The sequence below is a fragment of the Mesocricetus auratus genome, unplaced genomic scaffold (assembly GCF_017639785.1).
Source record: "Mesocricetus auratus isolate SY011 unplaced genomic scaffold, BCM_Maur_2.0 Super-Scaffold_100010, whole genome shotgun sequence".
Taxonomy (NCBI): Eukaryota; Metazoa; Chordata; class Mammalia; order Rodentia; family Cricetidae; genus Mesocricetus; species Mesocricetus auratus.
In genome coordinates, this window is record NW_024429194.1 from 38,491,074 (window position 1) to 38,513,826 (window position 22,753).

Here is a 22,753-nt window from a genome sequence, read left to right on the forward strand (position 1 = left end):
CACTCTAATTTTAAACTTGCACTGGAAAGCACTTTCACAATGGGGACAGTCGCTCTCCGTGTCTCCCAGCACACTCGCGAGGGCCCCTCCGCCCGGGCTCAGGGTCCCGGGTCCTCCCGGGTGCCGGGAACCAGCGTCTGCGAGGTGGCGGGCCGAAGAGAAAACTTCCCGGGGCCGACATGAGCCTGGAGAAGCCGCGATCGTCCCTCCCGCGCGACCAGCAGCGGAGAACGTGAGCGGGGAGCGGGGAGCGGGGCGGAGTCGGCGCGGGGGGCGCGCGGGGCGCGGAGGAGAAGGAGGAGGCGCGGAACCGTGCGGCACTTGTCCTGTAATCGATTGCCGAGCGCGCCGAGCGAGCGGCCGAGCGCGCAAACACGCGCACCCGCCCCTCCCGCCCGCGCTCTCGTTTGGCTTTCACGGACCCGGGCGCTCGCACACGACAACCACCCCCCCCCCCCACGTCCGCGCACGCGCGCTCCCGCCAGCCGGCGCGCGTCGCCGCTGCCGCCGCCGCCGCCGCCACCGCCGCCGCCACCGCCGCCGCCGCTGCCTGCCCTCCGCCCGCGGGCGTCTGCGCGATCCCGGCCGGCGGGGGAGATGTGCTCGGGCTCCGCCGGATCGGTTTCTCGGGGTTTGACCAGCTGTCCCGGGCTAACCCTGCTCCTCGCTGAAGATGGAGGAAGTAAAAACAGGATTACCCTTAGCTACAGATCCACTGCCTTAGTTTCCACCACCAACTGCAGTGCACAAACACACGTTAGGCACAGGAAAGAAAGAAAGAGAGAGAGGGAGAGGACACACTAACAGTAAACACAAACAAAAGGGTGATGGGATTATTTTACTGCATGCACTGCTGAGGTAAATCTCCGCTTGGCTTTTTGCGTGGGGAAGGACAGCTCTTGTTTTATTTGTCTTCTGATTCATAGATTATATATCAATTTGTGTATGCTTTGCAAAGCGGGGGGTGTTTTGAAAGTTAAGTGTAATTATATGGAATCTTGTTTAGCAGTGTGGTGTGTCGAATGACTTGTTGCTGTTAACCAGTGATAATAATAATGTAGGCGCTTTTCTTTGGGGAGGGATGGGTTGTGGCTCTGATTAGGGTAATGATTTCTGTAAAGGACGCTCAGGGAATCTGGTTGAGGATGATGTCCTTAATGTATCGTCCCCTCCTTGTAATCTGCTTCTGGGATGTTAATGGATTAATCAGTTCTCATCTCTCTAGCTGTCATGGATTTGGACTTGTTTTTTTTTTGTTTTTTGTTTTTGTTTTTGTTTTTTTTTTTGCTTTGTTTTAACTTGAATCTCAAGAAGAAAGATTGGATAGCCTGGCATAAATTGCAGCTGTCTAGATAGAAGGTATTATCCCGTTGGGATTGAAAACAAAACAAAACAAAACAAAAATAAAAAATGAACCTCGTGTGACACATGTGTAAAAGCAGCAGTTAAATCGCTTTGACAGGTTCTGGTATGGGCTAGAGAGATGGAATGAAGATTTAATTTCTTTTTCTTTTTTCTTTTTTGCCAGAGGCCACAAAACAGTCCTGTGAAGTTGGCCTAGGTTCCTTGCTGGGTTCTGACTATCCCTCCCCTCGTATCCCCCCTCCCCTTTTTTCTTTCAGTTTTCTTGTCTTAGCTTTTGGTCGATTCTTAAGGAACCGGTGGATCAAGTTTTTTCTCTTCTTGTTAATCGCATTGCTGTAGCACTGACTGACCTCTCTCTCCCTCCCTCCCTCTCTCTTTTTTTCCTCTTTCCTGAAAGTACGTGGTGCCATTCCTGAGTGACTTTTCCTACCAGACCATCCCAAAGGGACGAGGGGGCGGGGGCGGGGGAGGAGGAGGACGAGGAGGAGGAGAAGGAGGAGGAGGTTGGGGGGGAGTGTTCCTTCTCTCTCATTTCTTGGTTTTGTTTATCAGCCGATCTGTTTGCTGGATTCGGGCTTGGAATGACCCACCTGTAAAGTGCTTTCCCCTCCTCCTCGCCTTGAACTCTGCAGGGGGCTTGGCCTGGAGGGGGCCAGGGAGGGAAGGGGGGGGGGACACAAAAAACTTCTTTCTTTCTTTCTCCGTTTCTCTTCAGCCCGACATTGTCACCTCCTCTTTGAGGGGTTAGAAGAAGCTGGGATCTCCCGACAGAGCTGGAAATGGTGATGAATGTTTTTTAATCAAAGGACAATTTCTTTTGTATGTACATTTCGTTTCTCTTTCTCCTTTTTCTTTTTCTTCTCTGAGGGTTTAATAACCATTTCACTGATGGGGAAGACTTCTTTTGCTTCTAACTGACGCTTCTTTTTAGTATGTGTGTTAAATGTGTACATTTTTAAAGAGATAGACTCATCTATAAGATCTCCGTAGAAACTGCTCCCCTTTTAAACTTTACGGGATCCCTCTCTTTTAAGCCTTATGTAATCATAACTGAAAGAATTTGATAAGAGTAAAGCAGGTCGGGATTTAACTGCTATGTAGTTTACTGAGGTGAGAATTTGATCTGATTATTCCATGAAGAAAGAAAGAAAAGTTTTTTTGGGGGGGTGGGGAGGTAGGGAGGCTGGTGGTGAAGGGGGGGGGCGGGAGAAGGGAAGTGGTTTTGGAGACAAGAAGCGAAGCTGCCCGTTTTCCAGTAAGTAATGGAGAAATTCCAGGAGCCAGGGCTAAATATACTTGGCGATCAATACAGAAATGGCTCATTGTGAATAATTTAGCTGCTGGTGCTGTGAGAGTTTTGAAACTAAAGGCAAAAAGGACCAGGGCCAAAGGGAAAAAAATTAAGTAAAAAAAATCTCTTTAGGACTTGTCAATTCTTTAACTTTTCCCCTCAAAGAATACAGTTAGATTATCGATCTTTTCATTATGGAATCAAAGCTAGAGGGTGTCGTCTCTTACAGTTTACTTTTGTTTCTGGGGATTAAGTTCTGTTTTGGGCTATTGGTGCATGAAAACCATTCCCTCATACTTGGGTAGAAAATGATCCCCTCGTGCACAGCCAAAAGTTTCTGAAATGTTGGAAATCCGAATGTCTTAAGTAGGCTTGGCATTTGTCTCCAGCCATAGTCTGGCAGGAAATTAAGGGTACGTTGAACAGGTGCTTACACAGAATTTGGGGTAGGCTAAAATGTCAATACAAGCCGGAGAGTTGGCCAACTGCTGCAAAAGTCTTTGAGATACAGTCTAGCACTAAGTATTTTTGTTTTGTTTTGTTTTCTTGTGTTTGTTTGTTCTCCCCCTCCCTAGTAGAACATGATGAACCAACTTGCAACAATTGTGAATAGAGCTGTCTGTATACTAGGGAAGTCCTCAAAGGACAGTGTGATTGTGGGAAGTAATGAATGGTAAAATGCTTAGCAGTTAAAGTTGGCAAAGTCGAGGGATGACCCCCTACGCATTTTCCCCCCCATAAAACAGGTAAATTTTGATTAAGAGAGTCATTCTTTTCTTGCTACAGCCCATCTCACAGCACACTTAATCTTCCCTATCCTATCTCCAGCAGGAATCAGATCATTTGCAGAGAGTTCAGTGACTTGCAAATGAGCACGCACAGTACACTGTAGTATGTTTCTTGGGCACAGGTTGCAGGAGCAACATGGACTGACTGCTTGGGGCCTCAAATAAATTAAGAATTTAATGGCACATAAAAGGAGGAATCCTTGGGTTAAGGTCGTCATCTTTTATTTTACAGCACTGCACTTTGACTATGGAAACAGAGGCTATTGATGGCTACTTAGCATGTAAGTATTTATTTTCATGAGTTTTTGGTGGGTAATAAAGTTAACTATGTTACCTGCATCTGATTTTCTGAGCCATGAGTTATTACAAGTTCTCTAGTTTTATTTGCTAGTCACCATTTACCTTTTAATGAATGTCAGGAAGTTTTAACACAAGCAAAATAAGAAGGAGGCATAGAAATATACTCATTTAATAAAGGCCATTATTTAATAATTGTAGCTTACTGATCTTTAGTTTTCTATTTGATTCTCCATTTAATTTAAATTTAGAATACATGCGGTTTCAGATATATCTACTAGTGTGGTGGGTACTAAAGATTTACTGTGAGGTAACTTAATTTTCCAGACACATATTATGAAAGAATTAGAGTCTTAAGTTCACATTTTTTTAAAGGAAGCTCTCTTTGAAGCATCCGGCTAACATTTTAGAAAATGTTCACTTTAAGTATTCTACATTGAAGAATCAAATTAGATTATTAAAAAAAAACTTACTGTTTTCACTAGAATTATTTTGGATCTCAAATCCTTCCTATTTCCATTAACCTGTAAGAGTATAATGATAATAAAGTTTGTTCATTTTTTTTTATTATGGGCTAGTTGTGTTTTTTTTTCATTTCATTCATTTACTATGTATTTTATTTCCTTATAGTTTCTCTTAAAAGAAAAGCATGTTTCTTAAGCACTTAGCTCTGCATGCCCTTTGAATATGAGGCAGTCCAAGTAATTAGATGTTATATGACAATGAACAGAAACCAAAAGATTTTATTTTTTGAAAGCAGGTGACAATGAGCTTTCACCTGAAGGGGAGCACGCCAATATGGCCATTGACCTCACCTCAAGCACACCCAATGGACAGCACGCCTCACCAAGTCACATGACAAGCAGTAAGTCTTCATTTTATGTTTTTTTTTTTCTTTTAAATTCTCAAGTGAGAGATTTGAACTTGTCAGGTCCGTGGGGTCTGCTCACTCTGTGGTATAGCTACTGCTGTAGCTTTTGCCAAGGAAAGAACAACCCAGATTTATTTCCGTTCATTCTAGTATCATAAACCATGAGCCTACTTGCTAGTGTGAACTATCCCAAGGTGGCGTTTGCGAGCTGGTGCTTACCTGTACCAGGTAAGGAATGTGAGGGTTTGCTTACTATTATTTCAGCTTCGATGTTCATACCTAGATTTATGTGTCATTTCCAAAGTCTTCTTCATAGATATGTGTGTGTGTGTAGAAGTAAATATATATATATATGTATATCTATCTATCTATATATATGTAGAAGTAATTTTTGCTGCCTTGGTGTGAAGCTAAAGCATCAGTAGTAGGATTGAAGTGTTGCTTGCTTTTTCAGAACATACGAGGCAGTGTAAAAGTCTCTCCCCCATAGGGTTAGAAGTGAAGTGTCATTGACAATGTGTGGAACTTGTTCATGTCCAGTTCTTTACACAGTGGAAAGCAGTTTGTTTTAGATTGTCCAGAAAAGAAGTAGCACTATTTGGAAGCATGTTTTGGGCTTGCAGGCATGCGCAGTTTTGGCTCTTTAGTGCTTCTGATACGGAATTTAATGTACATTGGTGAGTGTACCAGAAAGACAGTTGGCGTTCTGTCAGTGTCTGAGCAGAAGATGCTTTTATTTGTTAAGATTGTAGTTTGTCTCTTAATTAAAATGTTTTATCAGATTAGGTGCAAATGGTCTGCCACTCCTACTCAAAACAACCTGAGCTGTCATTTCCTTTGTAATTTGGGTATATGCTATAGTCTTAAGTAGAAAGAGCATGATTTATATTAAGTTTAGTTGAATTTACAACTTTTCTACTTAGGTGATATGTGAAGGAGACTATCTTTTCTTCTTTGGAGAGTTGATAACTGAAAAACTTAATTATGAACATATTAAATCAATTCTTGATATTTTAGAGAAATTCTCCTTTCAGGTACTCTCTTCTACCCTGACTTAAGTTATTGTAAAGCTAAAAACTTTGTAATTAGTGAGGACATGTGTGTTCTAAGCAAACGCTTACCATTTTGTACTTACTTAACTGCCTTCAATGATTTTAGCTGTTGACTTGAAATTCATTGAACTCTTTGACTTTACTTCATTTAAAAATTTTCTTTCTTTTTATGAATGAGGAAAACTTATTCAGAAAATTTTATTCTTGAGGTAGGCTATGAAATCCCTCTATGATGTAGAAAGGAAAAAAATGACGTTGTGGAGTGATTCATGCTGAATTATATTGTTAGTCTCTTGTGATGGGTCTTGTAGCACTTTTTGTTTTTGCTTATTGTTTTGAGAAAAGTTATATTACTGTAATAGTATATAGAGATTTTGTACTTTAATATTTAATGTTATTAGTACTTTGGTAGAATGTATTTTTATTTGTTAGAAACAAACTTTTTCATACAAAATATCTAGTAGGTCAAGGTAGATTTACAAGGAGTTTCTGTTGTATCCTAGTTAATCTCTAGCTACTGTTAAAAATATTTAGTATGTAAAATAGAGAGTAACTGTTGATAAGACTAACCTGTCACCCCTAGTCACCATGAGAAAATTTGCAAGAAAGTGCTTGCTTACTTAGTTGGATCTTTGTGATCTGCTTTTCTGATTGCTTCATTCAAAAAGGCATTTCCCTTCTGTTTTTAAATAAACATTGCAAAGTATGGAAATGGTTAAAGATTGCATTTTTTTTCACACTTGAGCTTTTCTCACCCAGCAACAGTAAAATGTAAGTTTGGTAATTGTGTGTGTGTGTGTGTGTGTGTGTGTGTGTGTGTGTTTTTTTTTAACTAGCCTGTGGCAATTCCATATTAGTACAGTTTTTGGCTAAGTTCTCTGTGTTTTTAGAGTTGTTGATTAAATATTTTGGCTCTCACTTCCGAGCTGTCTGTTACATCCTTTATGTAGCCTCTATTTACAGTATCTAGGTTACCCACTTAGGTGTTAGATGGAGAAGATACCCATTTTTCCTCTCTGTGAGATCTAGGAGAATATCAGCATTTTAGATTGCCAAGGCAAACAGAGTCTGAGAAAGACTCTTGTCTGTTAATTAGAACAGGGACCTAGAACTGGTCACTCAGATGTTTGTAACTTGGAATAAATTTTGTATGTGGGACCTGAAAATTCACTCCTATAAGATCACTTGTTTCTTCATCCATCTACACATGCCATTCACTTTGATAAACGAAAATAACATGTTCTCTGCATTAAAAGATAATCTCTGAATATATTTCGCGTAAGTTTACTTCTTCCAAATAAGGAATTAAAGTTTGGACTGGAAGTATTAAGGCTAGAAGTCAGTGTGAAAACTTTTCTGATAGGATAAGGTAGCGTCTAGTAGTGGGAAAGAGGGATCTATGTGTAAGAATGGGGAAGGATTCTATTTAAATAGCTTAAAGAAGGAAAAAATCCCCAAAATCCAATCCTCAATCTTTCATAAACTAGCATCCTGCCCACAGCACCAGTCAGGTATGATAGCCCACTTGCTCTGCCTTCAGGGGAGGGGTCAGTATCATTATAAGATACCGATCATCAGTTTAGTGACCTCAGTGAATAGTCTAAGATGAAAGTATCTGTACACTGGGTGCCAGCTAAGGCATAAAAACAATGATAGCAACTATCATTATTTGACAGTACTAGAATAGAGCAGGAACAACTTGGGGGAAAAAATGGAAAAGTGGTATCATGCCTGACAGATTTGGGTTTTAAAATGATGAATAAGATAACCTTCAAGGAAGTAACAGATATTAGTGATCTGGTCTTACAATGATTCCTTCCTGTGTGTTAGAGTGATTTTTCACAGAACACTTTAGACTTTTTCTTCTGGAATAAAGATCTCTTTGAGAGGAGGTTGGGCATCGTTGCCTAGGATCATTAGTGTCCATGTTGCATTTGCTGACAATCTTCGGTGACAGGGATGACAGTATGTGCTTTGACGGCTACTGGAAACACACAGTGTTAAGTGATTTTAGAAATAGAATCTGGAAGTTAAGAATCTGAGATAGACAATTCAGACAGAATAATATAAAAATAATCTGTCTCATGTTTTGGCCCGTGAAATGATACTTACCTTGTGCTTCCGTCTGTTTCTGGGTTAGCTTGTTCCCAATTCTTGTAACCTTGCCTGAGGATCAGTTTCCAACTAGTCTAAACTTACAGCTGACTTTTTAGCATTTAATTTTTAAAAAATGTATTTACTATAATTGATGTGTATGTATATGTACATGCTGTGGCCTGCATTGCAAGGCCACAGAAGAGTTGGTTGGAGTCAATTCTTTGCTTCCACTGGGTGGATCATGGGTATCGAACTCAGGCTGTCAGGCTTGGCAGCAATTCTTTTTGCCCACGGAACCATCTCACTAGTCTTTGAATATTTTTAAAGATTAAAGTTCATAGTTTTTCTTACATCTACTTTTATGCCAATAAATGCATTTTCGTGGCAGGTTACAACTTAAATAAGTATGAAAACACAGCGTGACTTAAACTTTGTTTCCATTACCATAAAGCAAGCCCCAGCTGTGCCGTCGTCACTACTGTTGATCAGTCAGCTTGATGACCAGGTGGCATGTATGGAATCGGGAGAAGTAGTCATTCTAGTTCTACAGGACTCTCACCAATAATGAGGTCAGGGAATCTAGTTTATTCTTTTCATAGCGTTTTACATTCCTTCTTTTCATAGCTGCTTTCCGTTTTTAGAACACAGTGAAGCAGACTTGTATTCCCAGCTCTATTTCTCACATATGAAAATTGAGGCTGGAAGGAACCAGTTGACCTCTTAAGCCACCAAATGAAGATAAAATTCTCAAGAGTTGGGATATTATTTTGAGAGTTGGTTAGCTAACTGTTGTCTCTGTCATGTCAGCCCATGATGGTGTCTGTTGTGTCCAGTGTTGGCCCATGTGTTAATGACAAAAAATCCCAAGCCAAACCAAACAAAAAAAAATTCCCAAAACCAAGCAGCATTTCAAAAGTAGAGGAGTATTGGTATGAAGATGGAGAAATGTCAATATCCTTGTAAAGCTGCCTTCCAATGTGATATGTACAATTTAGCTTATTATGGGATTCCCTGGCTTTCTGAGTTGTCTTCTACAGCTTAGTTTGGCAGTCATTCTTGGGTGCATTTCCACAGAGCACACCCTAATGTGACACTAGGGTAGTTGGATGTAAAGCCTAGCTGTTTGGACTCTTAGCAGTGAAGTTGATGTGTGTGTGTGTTTGTGTGTGTGTGTGTGTGTGTGTGTGTGTGTGTGTGTTGACATTTAATTCTCATTTGCCAGAAAATTTAAAACAACAGCAAAAAGCTCTGACTTACTGTCTTCACACTATCAGAGCTAAGTTTCATGACTGCATCAAGAAAACAAGTGCAAGTGTATGTTTGCAGGTAACTGATAGCACAAACCATTGCGTTTCTTCCTCTGCACCTCGTTCCAGCCTGGCTACTCCATTTCTTTTTATTATGTAGACTACATAGAGATGAGAATGAAGGTCTTTCTGGAAAAAACAAGACAATTCTCTGTAGAAAGATTATGTATCTGTGTTGAACTCTGTCTCTCCTACTTGAAGTACTTTTTCCCCTCTTTTGAAGTGTAACATGATTGATTAAGTTCACTGGGAATGTTCCTATAAGCCATCATGCAGGAAGACCTTGGGAGCCAATGCTTTTCTTCCCTCTTGATACATTGATATATTTTGAATTTTGATATATTTTGATCTTATGATAACTATGGAAAATAAGTGTCACAGTCCAAATATGAAGCAAAACACGTTACTTTACTTTTTATGTTTTTATGTGTACATTAGTCTGATAATATTTTCCTTTTGTGAAGAGATACTTGGAATATCTATACTTTGAAACTGATAAGAATATTTAGGAATGTTTATGAATTTCTTTTTCCTTACAATTCTTATCACTGCTGGATTGGGAAGAGGGAGACTTGTTTACATTATTGAGGGTACACAAGGTGCTCAGTGTGAGAAATGCTTTCCATATTGTTTATTTAATCTCCACAATAACTCTCTGAGGAAGGGAAAGAGTTTCTCCACTTGATAACATAAAGCAAACCATCAAAAGGTGTGTGAGCATCCACTGACTTAGGCTACAATTCCCCCTTTCTTAACAACCTGCTAACTTCCCCTAACTTAAATATGAAAGTATGGCATTTTAGTTTAGGTCTCTGAGCTCCAATTTCTCACCTGTAATTTGGGTGTAATTAAAACCTACCCTACTGCCCTGTTGTGATATTTAAATGAGGTAATATATGGAAACTGCTCAGCACAACTCCCAACAAATGGTTGGATCTGATGCGTGGTCACTGTGGTTGTCACTCAGAATAGTCCTTCTCTTTTATTCATTTATTTATTTATTCACTTATTCATTCGTTTGTTTGTTTAATGTACAAATGACTCACAAGGAAAAGGGATTGTCTTCAGATCCCGATCTGTTTAATCCTGGGCCTTTTGCTCTGGCTGTTTATTGCATGGGGCCATGCAACAGAAGCCGTGTTTCTGATAATTTAGTATAAAAATAGGAGGAGGAAAGCTGGGTGGTGGTGGTGCATGCCTTTAATCCCAACACTTTGGGGCAGATGTGGGCGGATCTCTGAGAGTTCGAGGCCAGCCTGGTCTACATGTAGAGCGAGTTCCAAAGGAGGCTCCAAAGGTATACAGAGGAACCCTGTCTCAAAAATTAGGGCATCTGTGAAGTGTTTGGCTAGAAAGTGGTAGAGTTTGTCAATGCATTGGATTTTTCCTGTAGTGGTTTCAGTGTTCATAACGTTTTTTCACTGTGGTATATGTAGAGGTCTTGGGTTATTATCTGTGCTCCAGAGACACCAGTCATTAAGACAGCAAACAGAAAGTCCTAATGGAGTTTTCTAGCCATGTTGACTGTCAGCTCTTTCCTAGAGTCTCCATCTAAAATTTAATCTCATCTAATGCTTCTGAATTTGTATGATAAATTGTTTTATAAAAAACTTACTTTATATTCAGTATATTTATGACTATCTGTGTCTATATGGGGATAGCTGTGTCCACATTCAGCTGCCTGCAGAGTACAGAAGAGGGTGTCAGGTCCCTGGGAGCTGAAATTACAAGTGGTAATTAATGGACCCTAGGAACCAAATTCAGGCCCTGTGCTAGAGCAGTATATGTTCTTAACCACTGAGCTGTCTCTACCCTAAAGTGCCAGAAACTCTTATAATCACTTTGTAGGCCACATTGTGCATTTTTTGGTATGATAGTTTAATTGCTTGAAGTCATTTTAAAATATGAATATTAGTCTTAGATGGATGAAATTTTGCTTTATGATCCTAGTGGATTAAATTAATAAATATTTGTCTGATGTTCTCTACAAGGTGAGATGAATAGAGAGGTCTCCCCCCCCACACACCCGCAGGAACTATATTCTGATGGGACACACAGCAACTTACACTCGCTTTCATATTGTAATCAGCTGAGTCTTGATTATAGGAGGTGTGAAGTCATACGATTGCAGAGGGAATTTTCTAGAGAGGGGCTGTTTTAGCTGGCATGTAGTAAGTATAAAGGAGTTAGGGAGAAATGAAAGACTTTCGTTAAATGGCTACTCCCGGTGAGCGGTGAGAAGTAACATACAGCCTTCTGGGAAAGAGAAATGAGCAGCATGGTATTTCTGGAGTGTAAAGCTGGCCTGTAGGAATTTGTAGCCAGACATGACTCTGGAGAGGTAATCAAGGTAGGACACTGGGATATCTTGTATGACAGGAAGCCTGGCTTTAACTTTTAGTGGAGCCCAGGGTGCAAACAAAGCAAGTGACTTCAGTTTCTTTCTTTCTTTGTTTTTTGGTTTTCTTTTTTCTTTGATTGACATGGGTTTTAGTGGCTTTAAAATGGGGGGAGCAGGCTGTGGATGACCTGTTGGGGCATCTCTAACAGGCTGCTGTAATGGTTAAGTGACAAGGCATGAGAGCTAGTGGTAACGAGGTAAAGAGGAAGAGAGGGTTGTGGGTCCCATTTTAAAGTGGGCAGGACTTTGACAGTAGTGCTTAGGAGATGAGGAGTTGAACATGATGCTTAAGTTCTTGGTTAGACTGGGGTGCATCCTGTCAGTCAGCAAAGACAAGGACTACTTACAGTTAAGTAGCTAGGACAAAATTCCTGGTTTTGAATTTAGGAGGTTGATAGCAGTCAGTAGGGCCAGGCTAGACTGAAGTATGAAGTCTTTGTCAGTGGCAACTGTGCCTCTTTTCATTATCTTGCCTCTGTAATACTTTAACACTAATCTAGTGTTTCTTAAAAAATGCAGTCATCAGTAATTGTTAGAATCTTGATCAGTGGCCTTGTTCCCTCAATTATCCCATTGAGTAAACGTCTCTGTGGAAATGGATAAGCACATGGTTTTGTAAACTTTGTTTAATAGAACCTCTTTATTCTATTTTCAGAGGTTGAGTTAAGTTATGGGATTGACTCACTAGTCTTCAAATAAAATATCTGAGACCTTCTACTTAAAATTTTTGTGGCATTTTTAGTATAATAAATTATATATACTTAAAATGCTGTAAGACTAATATGTGCCATAAATCCAAACGTTTATACTCTAATTAATTACCCTTATTCTGTAGCCTGTGCCTTTTTAAATAAATATGTAGCGTATAATATATGACTAATTATTAGCCAGGTGCCAGTCAGTTCTGCTACACAATCAAGGAATTTTAGCATTCTAATCCAGATTCTTTTTCAGAATTTTGAGATAAATATGTAGATACTACATGTATTGTTTAAAAAATATAATGATATTTACATAGGAAATAATGTATTACCACTAATCCATTAATTAACATACTTTTTGTTTAAACAATACATAAGAGAATTTGATCTTAAAATTGCAGTTTCCTATGTGAATGTTAATAACAAAAACACCTGAGACTTCCTTTATGTAAAAAATTCAGAACTCTCCAAAGTGAGTATTTAATTGGCCTAGTAAACATGTGCTGAACACTTACTTTATGTGATATATGGCTGATGCTGAGGAATGGAAAATGATGAGGTGTATTGAAGAAGGCATCTTTAACGGTTCCGTGAAGGCTGTAACATTCCGTAACATAGGTCCTGCACCCGCCTTGGTTTGGTTTGATCAGATCTCTTCTGTTTTGTGAACTGACCTGTGTGGATAATGGGTAAAGATAATTTGCTAAGAGTTACAGATTCAAGTATTTAATGGCACAGTGGATTCAGCCCCCTGGGAGCTGAAGTTCTTCAGTATAGTTCCTTCTCCTTTAAATGGTAGTGGATTTAGGCTCCCTGGCCCTGGTTTCATCCAAAAGCTCCATAACAACAACAATAATAACAACAATAATAGTTTCTTCCTTCTCATTTTCTGCTGCTTCTCCTCCTACCTTCCTTAGCTTACTCAGCCAAATTCTATTACCTGCATTAATGCATGCAATCAAGTTATAAGCAATACTTGCTGGCCTGGGATCTATTCATTTTCTTTAATGTGATTTATATCTGTCTTAAATTCGTTAAGTGTTGATTTTAAAACTGAACTCCGTAAAGGGAATCTTACATTGCTTGTAAAATCTTCCTCAACTCCTATTGTCATAAACTTCATCTTGGATCCACAGAAATAGCAGTTTAAGAGGCTTTAATGTGAAGATGAGGAAGAGCTCCCACACTTGGAAAAGTCACCCCAGTGAGCCCAGTATTCAAAGAACAAAGGCAAAACAGTAATTCCCTGGAACCACTAACATAATCTGACCATTGCAAATGAGACTTTCACTCGAAATTATAATACTTCATGTTAGCTATTATAAAATATATTCTAAATATTGAGTATAAATTACAGAATATTTTAAAGCATATATTTGTATTTTGGGGTCACTTCTTGATTGCAAAGAATCATGGTCATTGAGGACCATGGCCACGTTTTATCTGTCTCCCTACTCACCATATATGGTATGCCTTATATAAGGCCAGAAGACATTTATTGAATGAAGTAAGTATATAAACTCACCATACTGCATATCTGTTTAAAACGGGTGCTTTTGACCAAGTCACAATAATTAGGAATTCCATTTTCTTAGATGTTAACTAACTTAAAGTCTTTCTAAGTATGTGTTTATTTTATAATACCTCATTCTAAAAGAATTATCGTCTTGAAGGCAGTCCCAAAAAGATGGTGTGTTAGAGGTTGCAGCTGTCTTTAAAGTTTCCTTGCACATTTTCAGCAGGACCTAAGATAATGATGCTATAAGTGCTTCCGTGAGGTATCATCATCTTCAGTACTATTGTGCCATCTTTACGCAGAACATTTAGAATTTACAGATTGAATTCCATATGTAATCTTAAAGGCAGCTCTCTGTCACTTATTTAAAGCTGTTTTTAGTAGCACGCACAAGATGAAATGCTTCAATTAACTTTTCTTGTGCACTGCAGATATTTTGAAGAGCATGTAATTAATCAGTGAAAAGTCACGTTTTAATAAATTAACATTCATGGTGTCGACACCCTTGACATTTTTGTCATTACTCTCTTATTATCATTGAAGCTGTAGATCTCCTTACACCTGACTGTACCAACTCTGCCTACCTCTTACTAAAATGTAAGGCTTGGGAATGTTCTGAAGTGCTGAGAGTGATACATTATTCTCTTTCAGTTGAATTAGCATGGAGAATTTCCAGTCGAGGTCTGCTAGGACTCCGTTTTGTTTTTAAGCAATACTGTATAGACATTTTCTACTATGGTCATTCTCATAAGGTTTCATATTTTACTTCTGTTGATTAAAATATACATATTTTAATGCAGAATATTTATATACACAAATAGGTGTCTCTTGGAAAATGTTTTGCACGTGATCTTTATTTAGGATTGGACAGATCTTTATCTTTTACATGGTCTGATAATGCTTAAGTTTCGATATATTGATTACTGTTTAGGTTGAAAAGTGGTATTTACATAACTTATAAGGCTGGGAATTGGATTAATTACTGATTACAAAAAATCCATCCAAAATACTTTTACAAAGCATTTCTGAGATTACTTATCATTTGAAAATTGCAAAGTGGGCCTTTTAATAGAATTTGTAGCTAAACAATATGTAGGCAGTTCCCAATCATTTGGGGTACCGTTTCAAAGTTACACAGAGTAAAAATACTGAAGACTATGTTATTTTGAAATATGAAGTGAATTCTATTACATTGTCAAACTTTTATAAAGTATTTTAAACTGTAATTCATTTTGCTCATACAGACTGAGAGCTAGAAGAAGATACTGGTGTTGACTGTGAATCTAAATTCTCAAAGCATGAACTATATGCTGTTCACCTGTCTCAAATTTATGACCCAATGACTGTTTAGGTTTGGGGTCTGGAGAACAACAACAACAAAAAAAACCAAAAACCAAAAATCAAACCTAGAAAGTATGTACCCCTGTGTCTCAGAAACATGACATCAAAAGGTTGTTTTTTATGCAAGGTACCACAGTGAAACTAATTCTGTCCATGTCTTCATGAATTTAAGAGGTTTTAGTTTGAGTACAAATCAACAAATCAGACAGCCCATTAATTACTTACATAGCAGGTCTCAATCCATTTTGTACAAGGTAGTGCTAGTTCTGTTTTAAGGCACATATGTGAGCATGTGTATGAAACCACAACCAAGAGAAAGCCTTGTGCCTTCTATGCAGTTTTATGGTTTGTAAGTGTGTAGGCAGGTCTTTTTTCTTTTAATTCTAAAGAGGTTTATATTCTTTGGAACTCTTATAAAGATGAAATGCTTTTGCTACTTATGCAATTACAACGAAAAAATAAATGAATTTAGTTAGTCATCTATCAAAGACTTAAAATGTGGAGCTGTGCTGGAAGAGAGCTGGTTGCAGCTTTGATTCCAGGAGTTTAGCCTCCAATGACAGTGTTATTACATCCTCTGAAAATGGCCAAGTGCTACCTAGGGTAAATACTGAAACCTGAGGGCACTTCTGTATGCAAATATTAGCCTCATATTTATTGGATACTTCTTTTAGCTATCTGTAAAGTATTTTCTTATGGCTGCACTGCAGTTAAAATTTCAGATTATGTGTTGTACTCCTAAATGTGGGTGATATATCATTCATAGATTAAGATGTTATGCACTTAATAAAGCACATCAAGATACAAAAATGATTTCTGGCAAAAACAAGGGAGAAATTGTAGCAGATAACAGATAAAGAAATACAAGTAGAAATTATGAATTACTTTTCTGTTCTGTCTCATGTAGAACAAACAAGTTTTCTTTCGTTCTTTCCTTCCTTTCTTCCTTCCTTCCTTCCTTCCTTCCTTTCTTCCTTCCTCCTTCCTTCCTTCCTTCCTTCCTTCCTTCCTTCCTTCCTTCCTTCCTTCCTTCCTTCCTTCCTTCCTTCCTTCCTTTCTTTCTTTCTTTCTTTCTTTCTTTCTTTCTTTCTTTCTTTCTTTCTTTCTTTCTTTCACAGGGTTTCTCTGTGTAATAGCTCTGGCTTTCCAGGAACTTGCTTTGTAGTTCAGGCTGGCCTCGAATTCACAGTTATCAACCTGCCTCTGCCTTCCAAGAGCTGGGATTACAGGCGTGTACCACCACCTGCTGGCTACAAGTTTAGTGTTGCTTCTTGTTTTTAAATTTTATTTAAATTTGATTTTCTATTTTTATTTGCATGTGTAGTATGTATGGGCACATGTGAGGCCAGAGATAAACATTATTATCTTCTTCTATTGCTCTCTGCAGTACTGGTTTTGAGAGTAGGCCCCTTACTGAACCCAGAGCTCATCCATTTTGCTGGACTGGCTGGCCAGTGAAGCCTTGTAATAGAGCTGGGGTTACAGGTGTATGCTACCACTACTGGCTTTATTTTTTTCTTTTAAAGTGAGTTCAAGGGATCTGAACTCAAGTCCTCGTGCCTTCCCAGCAAGTTTATCCCTTGAGCCATCTCCCCAGACCAAGTATTGCTAATATTTTATGTGAACATGTTTAGACAGAAACTCTTTTTAGTATGAAGATAGTGCTATACTATTAATGGGAGTAGAACCAGTGCAATAAATTGAGGTATTTGAATAGGAAAAGGAAAAAAAGAAACAGCAGAGGTGTGAAATAATAGAAAAGCGAAAGACAGGTCAAGAAGAATCAGAATAGTGAATTCATAAATGAGGGGGAAAACATTCCACTGGAGTTGGTAAAATAAGAGCTAGTAGAAAGTCAAATGAATAGAATCTATGCCTCCTGTTCATCTTTTCTCAGATATTGTAGACAAAAGATCAGAATTTATCAGTCAGTTAAGGAAGCTTCTTGCCCGAGTGAGGGATATGGCCATAAGAGCGGTTCCTTGGATGGCGAATGGATTAGCACCGGTTTTAGTGGGAAGGGGCAGGCTTCTTCAGATAACTGGAACTGGAAAGTGGGGGCGGGGGTGGATGCTTAGGAAAATCAGCACCTTACATGCTTGACCTAAGAAACGCTGGCTAGTAAAAGCAGCATCAAAGTTAAGTGTGCAGGGGTTGCCGACGGTGCTGCTGGTGGAGTTCGCGTCTACTATGCACAAGGCCCTGGGTCTGTGTCCAGCAGCACGTGAACCAGGTGTGTGTGTTAGCACATGGCTGCCTGTAGTTTCAGCACTCAAGAAGGGGAGTCAAGAAGATCTGAAGTGTCCATTGGTGGTGCTGCTAGCCTTTAATCACAACGCTTGGGAGACAGAGGCAGGCGGATCTCTGAGTTTGAGGCTGCCCTGGTCTATAGAGCGAATTCTAGGACATCCAGGGCTACACAGAGAAACCCTATCTCACCCCTTCTCCCACCAAAAAAAAAATCAAAACAAAAAAAAATCCAGCAAAAAAACAAAAAACAAAAAACAGGAGTAGAAAGTCATTCTAGTTGCTCCATAACTAATTGGTAGCCAGCCCAAGTGCTCTCTCTCTCTCTCTCTCTCTCTCTCTCTCTCTCTCTCTCTCTCTCTCTCTCTCTCTCTGTACATATATAGCCTGCAGTGCCTATAGCAGATTATCTAACAAACTGGTGCTGTGACCAGAGGCCACCTTGGACTCATTCATTAGCATTATCTTTTTCATAATGCTATAATACTATACTCTGTATATGAAATAGTCAAGGATGCCTTAAACTTTGGTCTTGTCTCTCAGCCACCCTTTCTTGTCACTGCAGTGTGAAAAGACTTTCTGTAGCTCATACTCCACCAAGGGTTCCAAAGCCTCATGTTGTTTTTTATCAGTTGAAACATTTTTCTGAAATTAACCCCATGTTAATTCTTTAATAAAACTTTATGAGACATGAGATGAAATTTATGTGGATTATACCATGTAAATTATTGTGAGGGAAAAGGTTCACGGGGCCCATAAATAATAAGGCCAAGCTGGGTGTTGTGGTTCTGAGCTTTCATGCCATCTCAAGGGAGGCAGAGACATGTGGATGTCTGTGAGTTTGAGGCCAGCCTGGTCTACAGAGTGAGTTCTAGGCTAGTCAGAGTGACATAGTAAGACCTTGTTGCAAAAAAAAAAAAAGAAGAAGAAGTAATAAAAAAAATCAAGGAATGTGTTGAACATACTTAACAAAACATTTTTTCAAAACTATTAAAAGTAACTATTTTATTTGTATGACACACTTTGCAAAATGATTTCCCGGCCTAAATATAATGTCCCGCCTAAAATTAAACTTGATACTTAGTTCATCTCAGAAGAGTGGGCAATTTGGGGGGGGGGCAGGTGGGACTTAAATAGCCTGTTATTTCTTATTAAAAAATTATATTTTTAAAATTATAGTGCCAGGTGTATTTTCCTCTCTCTCCTCTCTCAACTCTTACTAAATGTGGGTATCCTGGACAGATCTTGGGGGAGTCTCAGCTTGATTTGTAAAATGCATGCATTACCTGATCAAGGTAGTAGTGAACATTGGAAATTACGTGTGTACATTTTCTGGTGTGGTGACTGGCATCTGATGAGTTAAACAGAATGATAGTTACTGATGAGTTGCCTATAAGATTTGTAAATTGAGAAAAGCTGAATGAACTAGTAGCTAAGCAGGATCCCATACCTCTGTGAAACTTGTAGTATTGTATTAGTAAATGGCCTTAGTCTTCTATGAAAGAAAAAAACTTTTGCTCTTTGCTTTTCGTTAATGTCATTTTTAAAGTAGTCTAAATCATTATCTAAGAACTTCACAAGATACCTTCATGTTTCACTAGGTATTTTGCTTTCTGTCTGATCTGTATAGGTGTTCGAAGGTAAACAGACTCACGAATATTGTTTGAAACTAAATGTGTACCAGATATAAAGCAGTTATTAATGCTGTTATATTCAAATCAATTACTGAAGCAATGAAAACAAAATTACCCAATTAAAGCAAATCACAAGCAAACGTGCTATGTCTGTGTGGGGAATAATTGATGTAGTAATTACGCACTAGTAATGCATTTCTTTTAAGGATGGCAACTCAGAGGCCGTGATTGGGGATGGGGCTGGGCTACCAGACATAGGGACCTTCCTACTTAGCCCTGTCCGGAGTGACCCACTTTCCTTTGTCTGTTATTTTCCTCTGTAGTGTGTGAGCTTGTTTGCTTGCAAACTTAGATGTGGCAGTGAGGGAACTCCTGGTGTGGCTCTGAAATTTCACAGGTTTCCATACTAATCATCCTGTAGGCTCCTTGTCACTTCTCTTGTCACTCATCTCAGGGCTTCGTGTCAGACAGGTGTCTGGTCTGGCTTTCCTCTTATCTTCTGAAGTACTGGGGAAAAGATGGGATGTCTTTCCAAAGATTTCACAGCGGCATGTGTGTAAAGAGATTCTTTTGTCATGTGTAGATATTAACCAGGCTTTGGTCGAAGATACCTGAGCGTACACATGTGGGTATGTACTGCCCACCCTTTTGTTTTAGCTGTATCTCCTCTAAAAGATGGGTAGACTTTATTGTCTCCTGTCTCCTTTGTCTCTTCACTTGATGACTCTGGTGTAGCTCCTCATATCTGGAAACTGCTTGAGGGCAGGGGAAATGGCCTTTAATCTGTATTTTAGGGCAGCAGACAGGGCAGCTTTGGAGTTGGGGTCTGTATCTGGGCTGTGCAGTGTTTGTTTACTAGTTGGTAAACTAGGAAAAGCTGATGCTTGTCTTTGCTGGTTGTAGGGATCCATGAAGGAAACTTAAAAAGCTCTGCTTACAATTTCTACTGCATTTCAATGTGAGTTTCTCACTTACACAAAAGCTAGCTAACATGGTGCCCAAGTGTCTCTACTGACTTTTGAATACATTGCAAGTTAATCTGTGTGGATTGACTGAATGAATTAAACACCTATCCTAGTTAGTCTAGATGCCACCTGATCAGTTAGTTGGTTTGGCCATTTCAATCATATTATCTGTTGAGGACACCAGACATCACATCATCCACTTTTGAAATGCCAAGTAAGCTCCAGCTCAGCAAAGAGATGCTGAGCTGAATACTCGATTGGAGTAGAAAAGCTCAAGGTGTTGGAAGCTTTATGTGCCTTCAAAAAACATGTCTTCCTGACAGCATCACTAGTGTTTAGAGATGGTTCCAGGAGAGTTTGGTAGAGGACCTAAAAATCTGCCCCGAGACAGTTTCGTTATTTACGGGTAAGAAGCATGAGTTAGTTAGAAGGTGGAAATACTTCAGGTTGGAGTTCTAAAGTCATTGCTGCTAGTCATCTTCCCAATGGTATTTCTAATATCTCTAACCCAAGTTCTTTCTAACATAAATTGGCCCTTCAGTAGATACATGAAAAAGGAATGTAATACCATTGTTTTGAGTCAGTTTTTATCCAGAATGTAGAAATGAAAGATCACTGCGAAGCTTATGACTCAAACAGCTCTTCCTTGAAACTGTTGGACAGTTCTGTTTATGCTGGAGCAGGAGGGCAGACCTCAATTTTCCTCTGGCAATTGTGGTAATTATCACATCTGTCCATGATGTCATTATTATAATGGTACCTGGAGTGAGCGACACAGCCTTTACCGAACAGTTCCCCCTCAGTTTAATCTTTCCTTGAAATATTCTTTCAGTGTGTCTAAACAATGTCCAAGTGGTTTGTCGGATGAACAACCATTACCTCCTCTGTCAAGATTGCCTAGAGCCTAAAGATAGTAGGCATTGTGCTCATTAGTGTAGAGAATAGCAAAAGGTGTCATTGTATTTTAACAGGGCATCCTTTCGTTACATTTATGTATTTGTTGTGTGTGTGTGTGTGTGTGTGTGTGTATACATGTATGTGTTTGTGTACACCTGCACATACATGTGTGCACCCATGAACGTGCAAGCACACATAAGGCAGTGGTCCCTGGGCAACTTTCAGGAATGGATTTCATGTCTTTCCTCCACCATGTGGGTTTCAGACACAGCTCAGGTCTTCAGGCTTGGTGGCAAGCATCCATACCGCTCAGCCATCTCCCTGCTCCAGGTCATCTTAACGTTGAATCTTTTCTACCCAGAGCTTTTTTTCTTTTTTAATGTTACAACAAAATTGTATGCTATTTGCAAGCTCATAAAATGTAATTTGCTTGGCACAGAAATCTGTGAATTAAGTCTTTAATATTTAACTGGTAACATTACATAGAAAAGCAGCATGTTTAATCCTAACTGAAGATGGAAGCTCAAGTTTGTAAATCTGTAGTAGCAATTTAATGATAATGATTATAAAGAACCTTTGCACTAATAAATGTGTCATTTACTGCTTGATTTTTTTCCCTTTTTAAAAAAATTTTGTGAGTGCTTTGAGTCACTATAAGCTTCTTTCATCTGCTGTCAAAGTTTGTTTTCAATTACAATTTAAAAATTGGGTGGCCACTGATGACCCTTCCCAGGCTCCTGTGGACACTTCCAATTCAATGCTTACATAGCTATCTCAGGTTAAATGAAATGGGTCACAAGACAACCCACAAATCGTGAACCTGGGAAAGGAGAAGGTTTGGATGGGAGGTGAATGTTGGTAAGGGCAGGAAGGAGGTAAGAGAGAGTGTGGAAGAGAGGAGTCAAAATATATGCTTGTCTGAAATTGTCCAACTACAAATTCCGTTTTAAAAATGATTCAGTTCGATGGGCAAAAACAAGCAACTGGGTGGTCTGTAAGAATGGCCGGATAGTTCAACATGTCCCATCTGCTTTCTTTTCATTGTTAAGCTTATGGATGTTTAAGATTTTATGTGTCTTCAGTGTCATGTGTCTGATTGATCAAAATTCTGGAGACTGGTGCTGTTAATTGTGTTTATCATTTTGTTGCATAACACTTAACTGTTTTAAAAGTTCTCATGTTTTGGAAGTGGTGGCTTCTTTCCTTGCTGTCTGTGTCCCCAAGCTTAGCTGTGAATACTGGTTTTGAAGTTTCTGTTTTCTACCAAGTTTGCATTTTCTGGACTGGTGTCTATTGAAATTGAAGGAGGTGATCCAGGAAGTTGGCATCAGCAACGAGAAGCTTTTGGTAGAAGTGTGAGGGTGTGCCATCTTTTCTAAGGGAGGGAAATGGGGCACTCTCCCCCAGAGTTCCTGTAGTCAGTGGACTAGTGAATCTACTACTCACTTTCAATTTCAGTCTGTCTCCATCCACAGGTCCTCTTCTCTCATGATTTGTGCAGACTTCTGACGGGTTTGATGACACATAATGGTCTCTAGTGCCATTGCTTTCCTCAGCCTTCCAGTGATTCCCAAGTAGCATCTGAATTGAAGCTGGTGTCAACTATGTCTTACCCTGTTACTGCAGTCTGCAGTGATTGAAGCCTAGCATGTTGTGGCAAGTTATAACTGGTCTTCTGACCTCATTCTGCCTTCCTCATTGCCAATAGTCTGTACAGTCTATAGACCTGGGCTTTCTAAGTCGGAATCCGGCTGTCACTCTACTGCTGTAATTTTTTTTTAATTTTCCATTGAAACAGAATAAATAAAAGTCAGTTTTCAAAGTCTTAAGGTCCCCTTTACATCCATTCTTTTCAGATTTGTTTTCTGTCGCTTGGCAAATTAGTGTCCTCTCAACACTCTTCCTGAAGCTTACTGGAAGATATTCCTTTTCTTAACTCATTTCTTTGGTTGACTTTTGACGGAAGCCCATCTTATATAAGCT

The 22,753-nt window shown here is 39.3% G+C and overlaps 1 protein-coding gene across 7 annotated transcripts in view; it reads left to right on the top strand.

Annotated features, from left to right (window-relative positions):
* The first annotated feature begins 565 nt into the window (after positions 1-565).
* The window catches only part of Ikzf2 (IKAROS family zinc finger 2), a 150,234-nt gene continuing 128,046 nt past the window's right edge, over positions 566-22,753 (top strand). For 2 of the 7 annotated variants that reach the window (XM_040753386.1, XM_040753389.1), the window contains exons 1-3: positions 1,954-2,184; positions 3,677-3,725; positions 4,499-4,606. In XM_040753386.1, the coding sequence (XP_040609320.1) occupies positions 2,155-2,184; positions 3,677-3,725; positions 4,499-4,606 (187 nt within the window). In that variant the 5' untranslated portion in view covers positions 1,954-2,154. Of the gene's footprint in view, positions 859-1,953; positions 2,185-3,676; positions 3,726-4,498; positions 4,607-22,753 lie in introns of those variants that run through there. The other 5 variants (XM_040753388.1, XM_040753390.1, XM_040753387.1 and 2 more) reach the window with 4 other exon arrangements.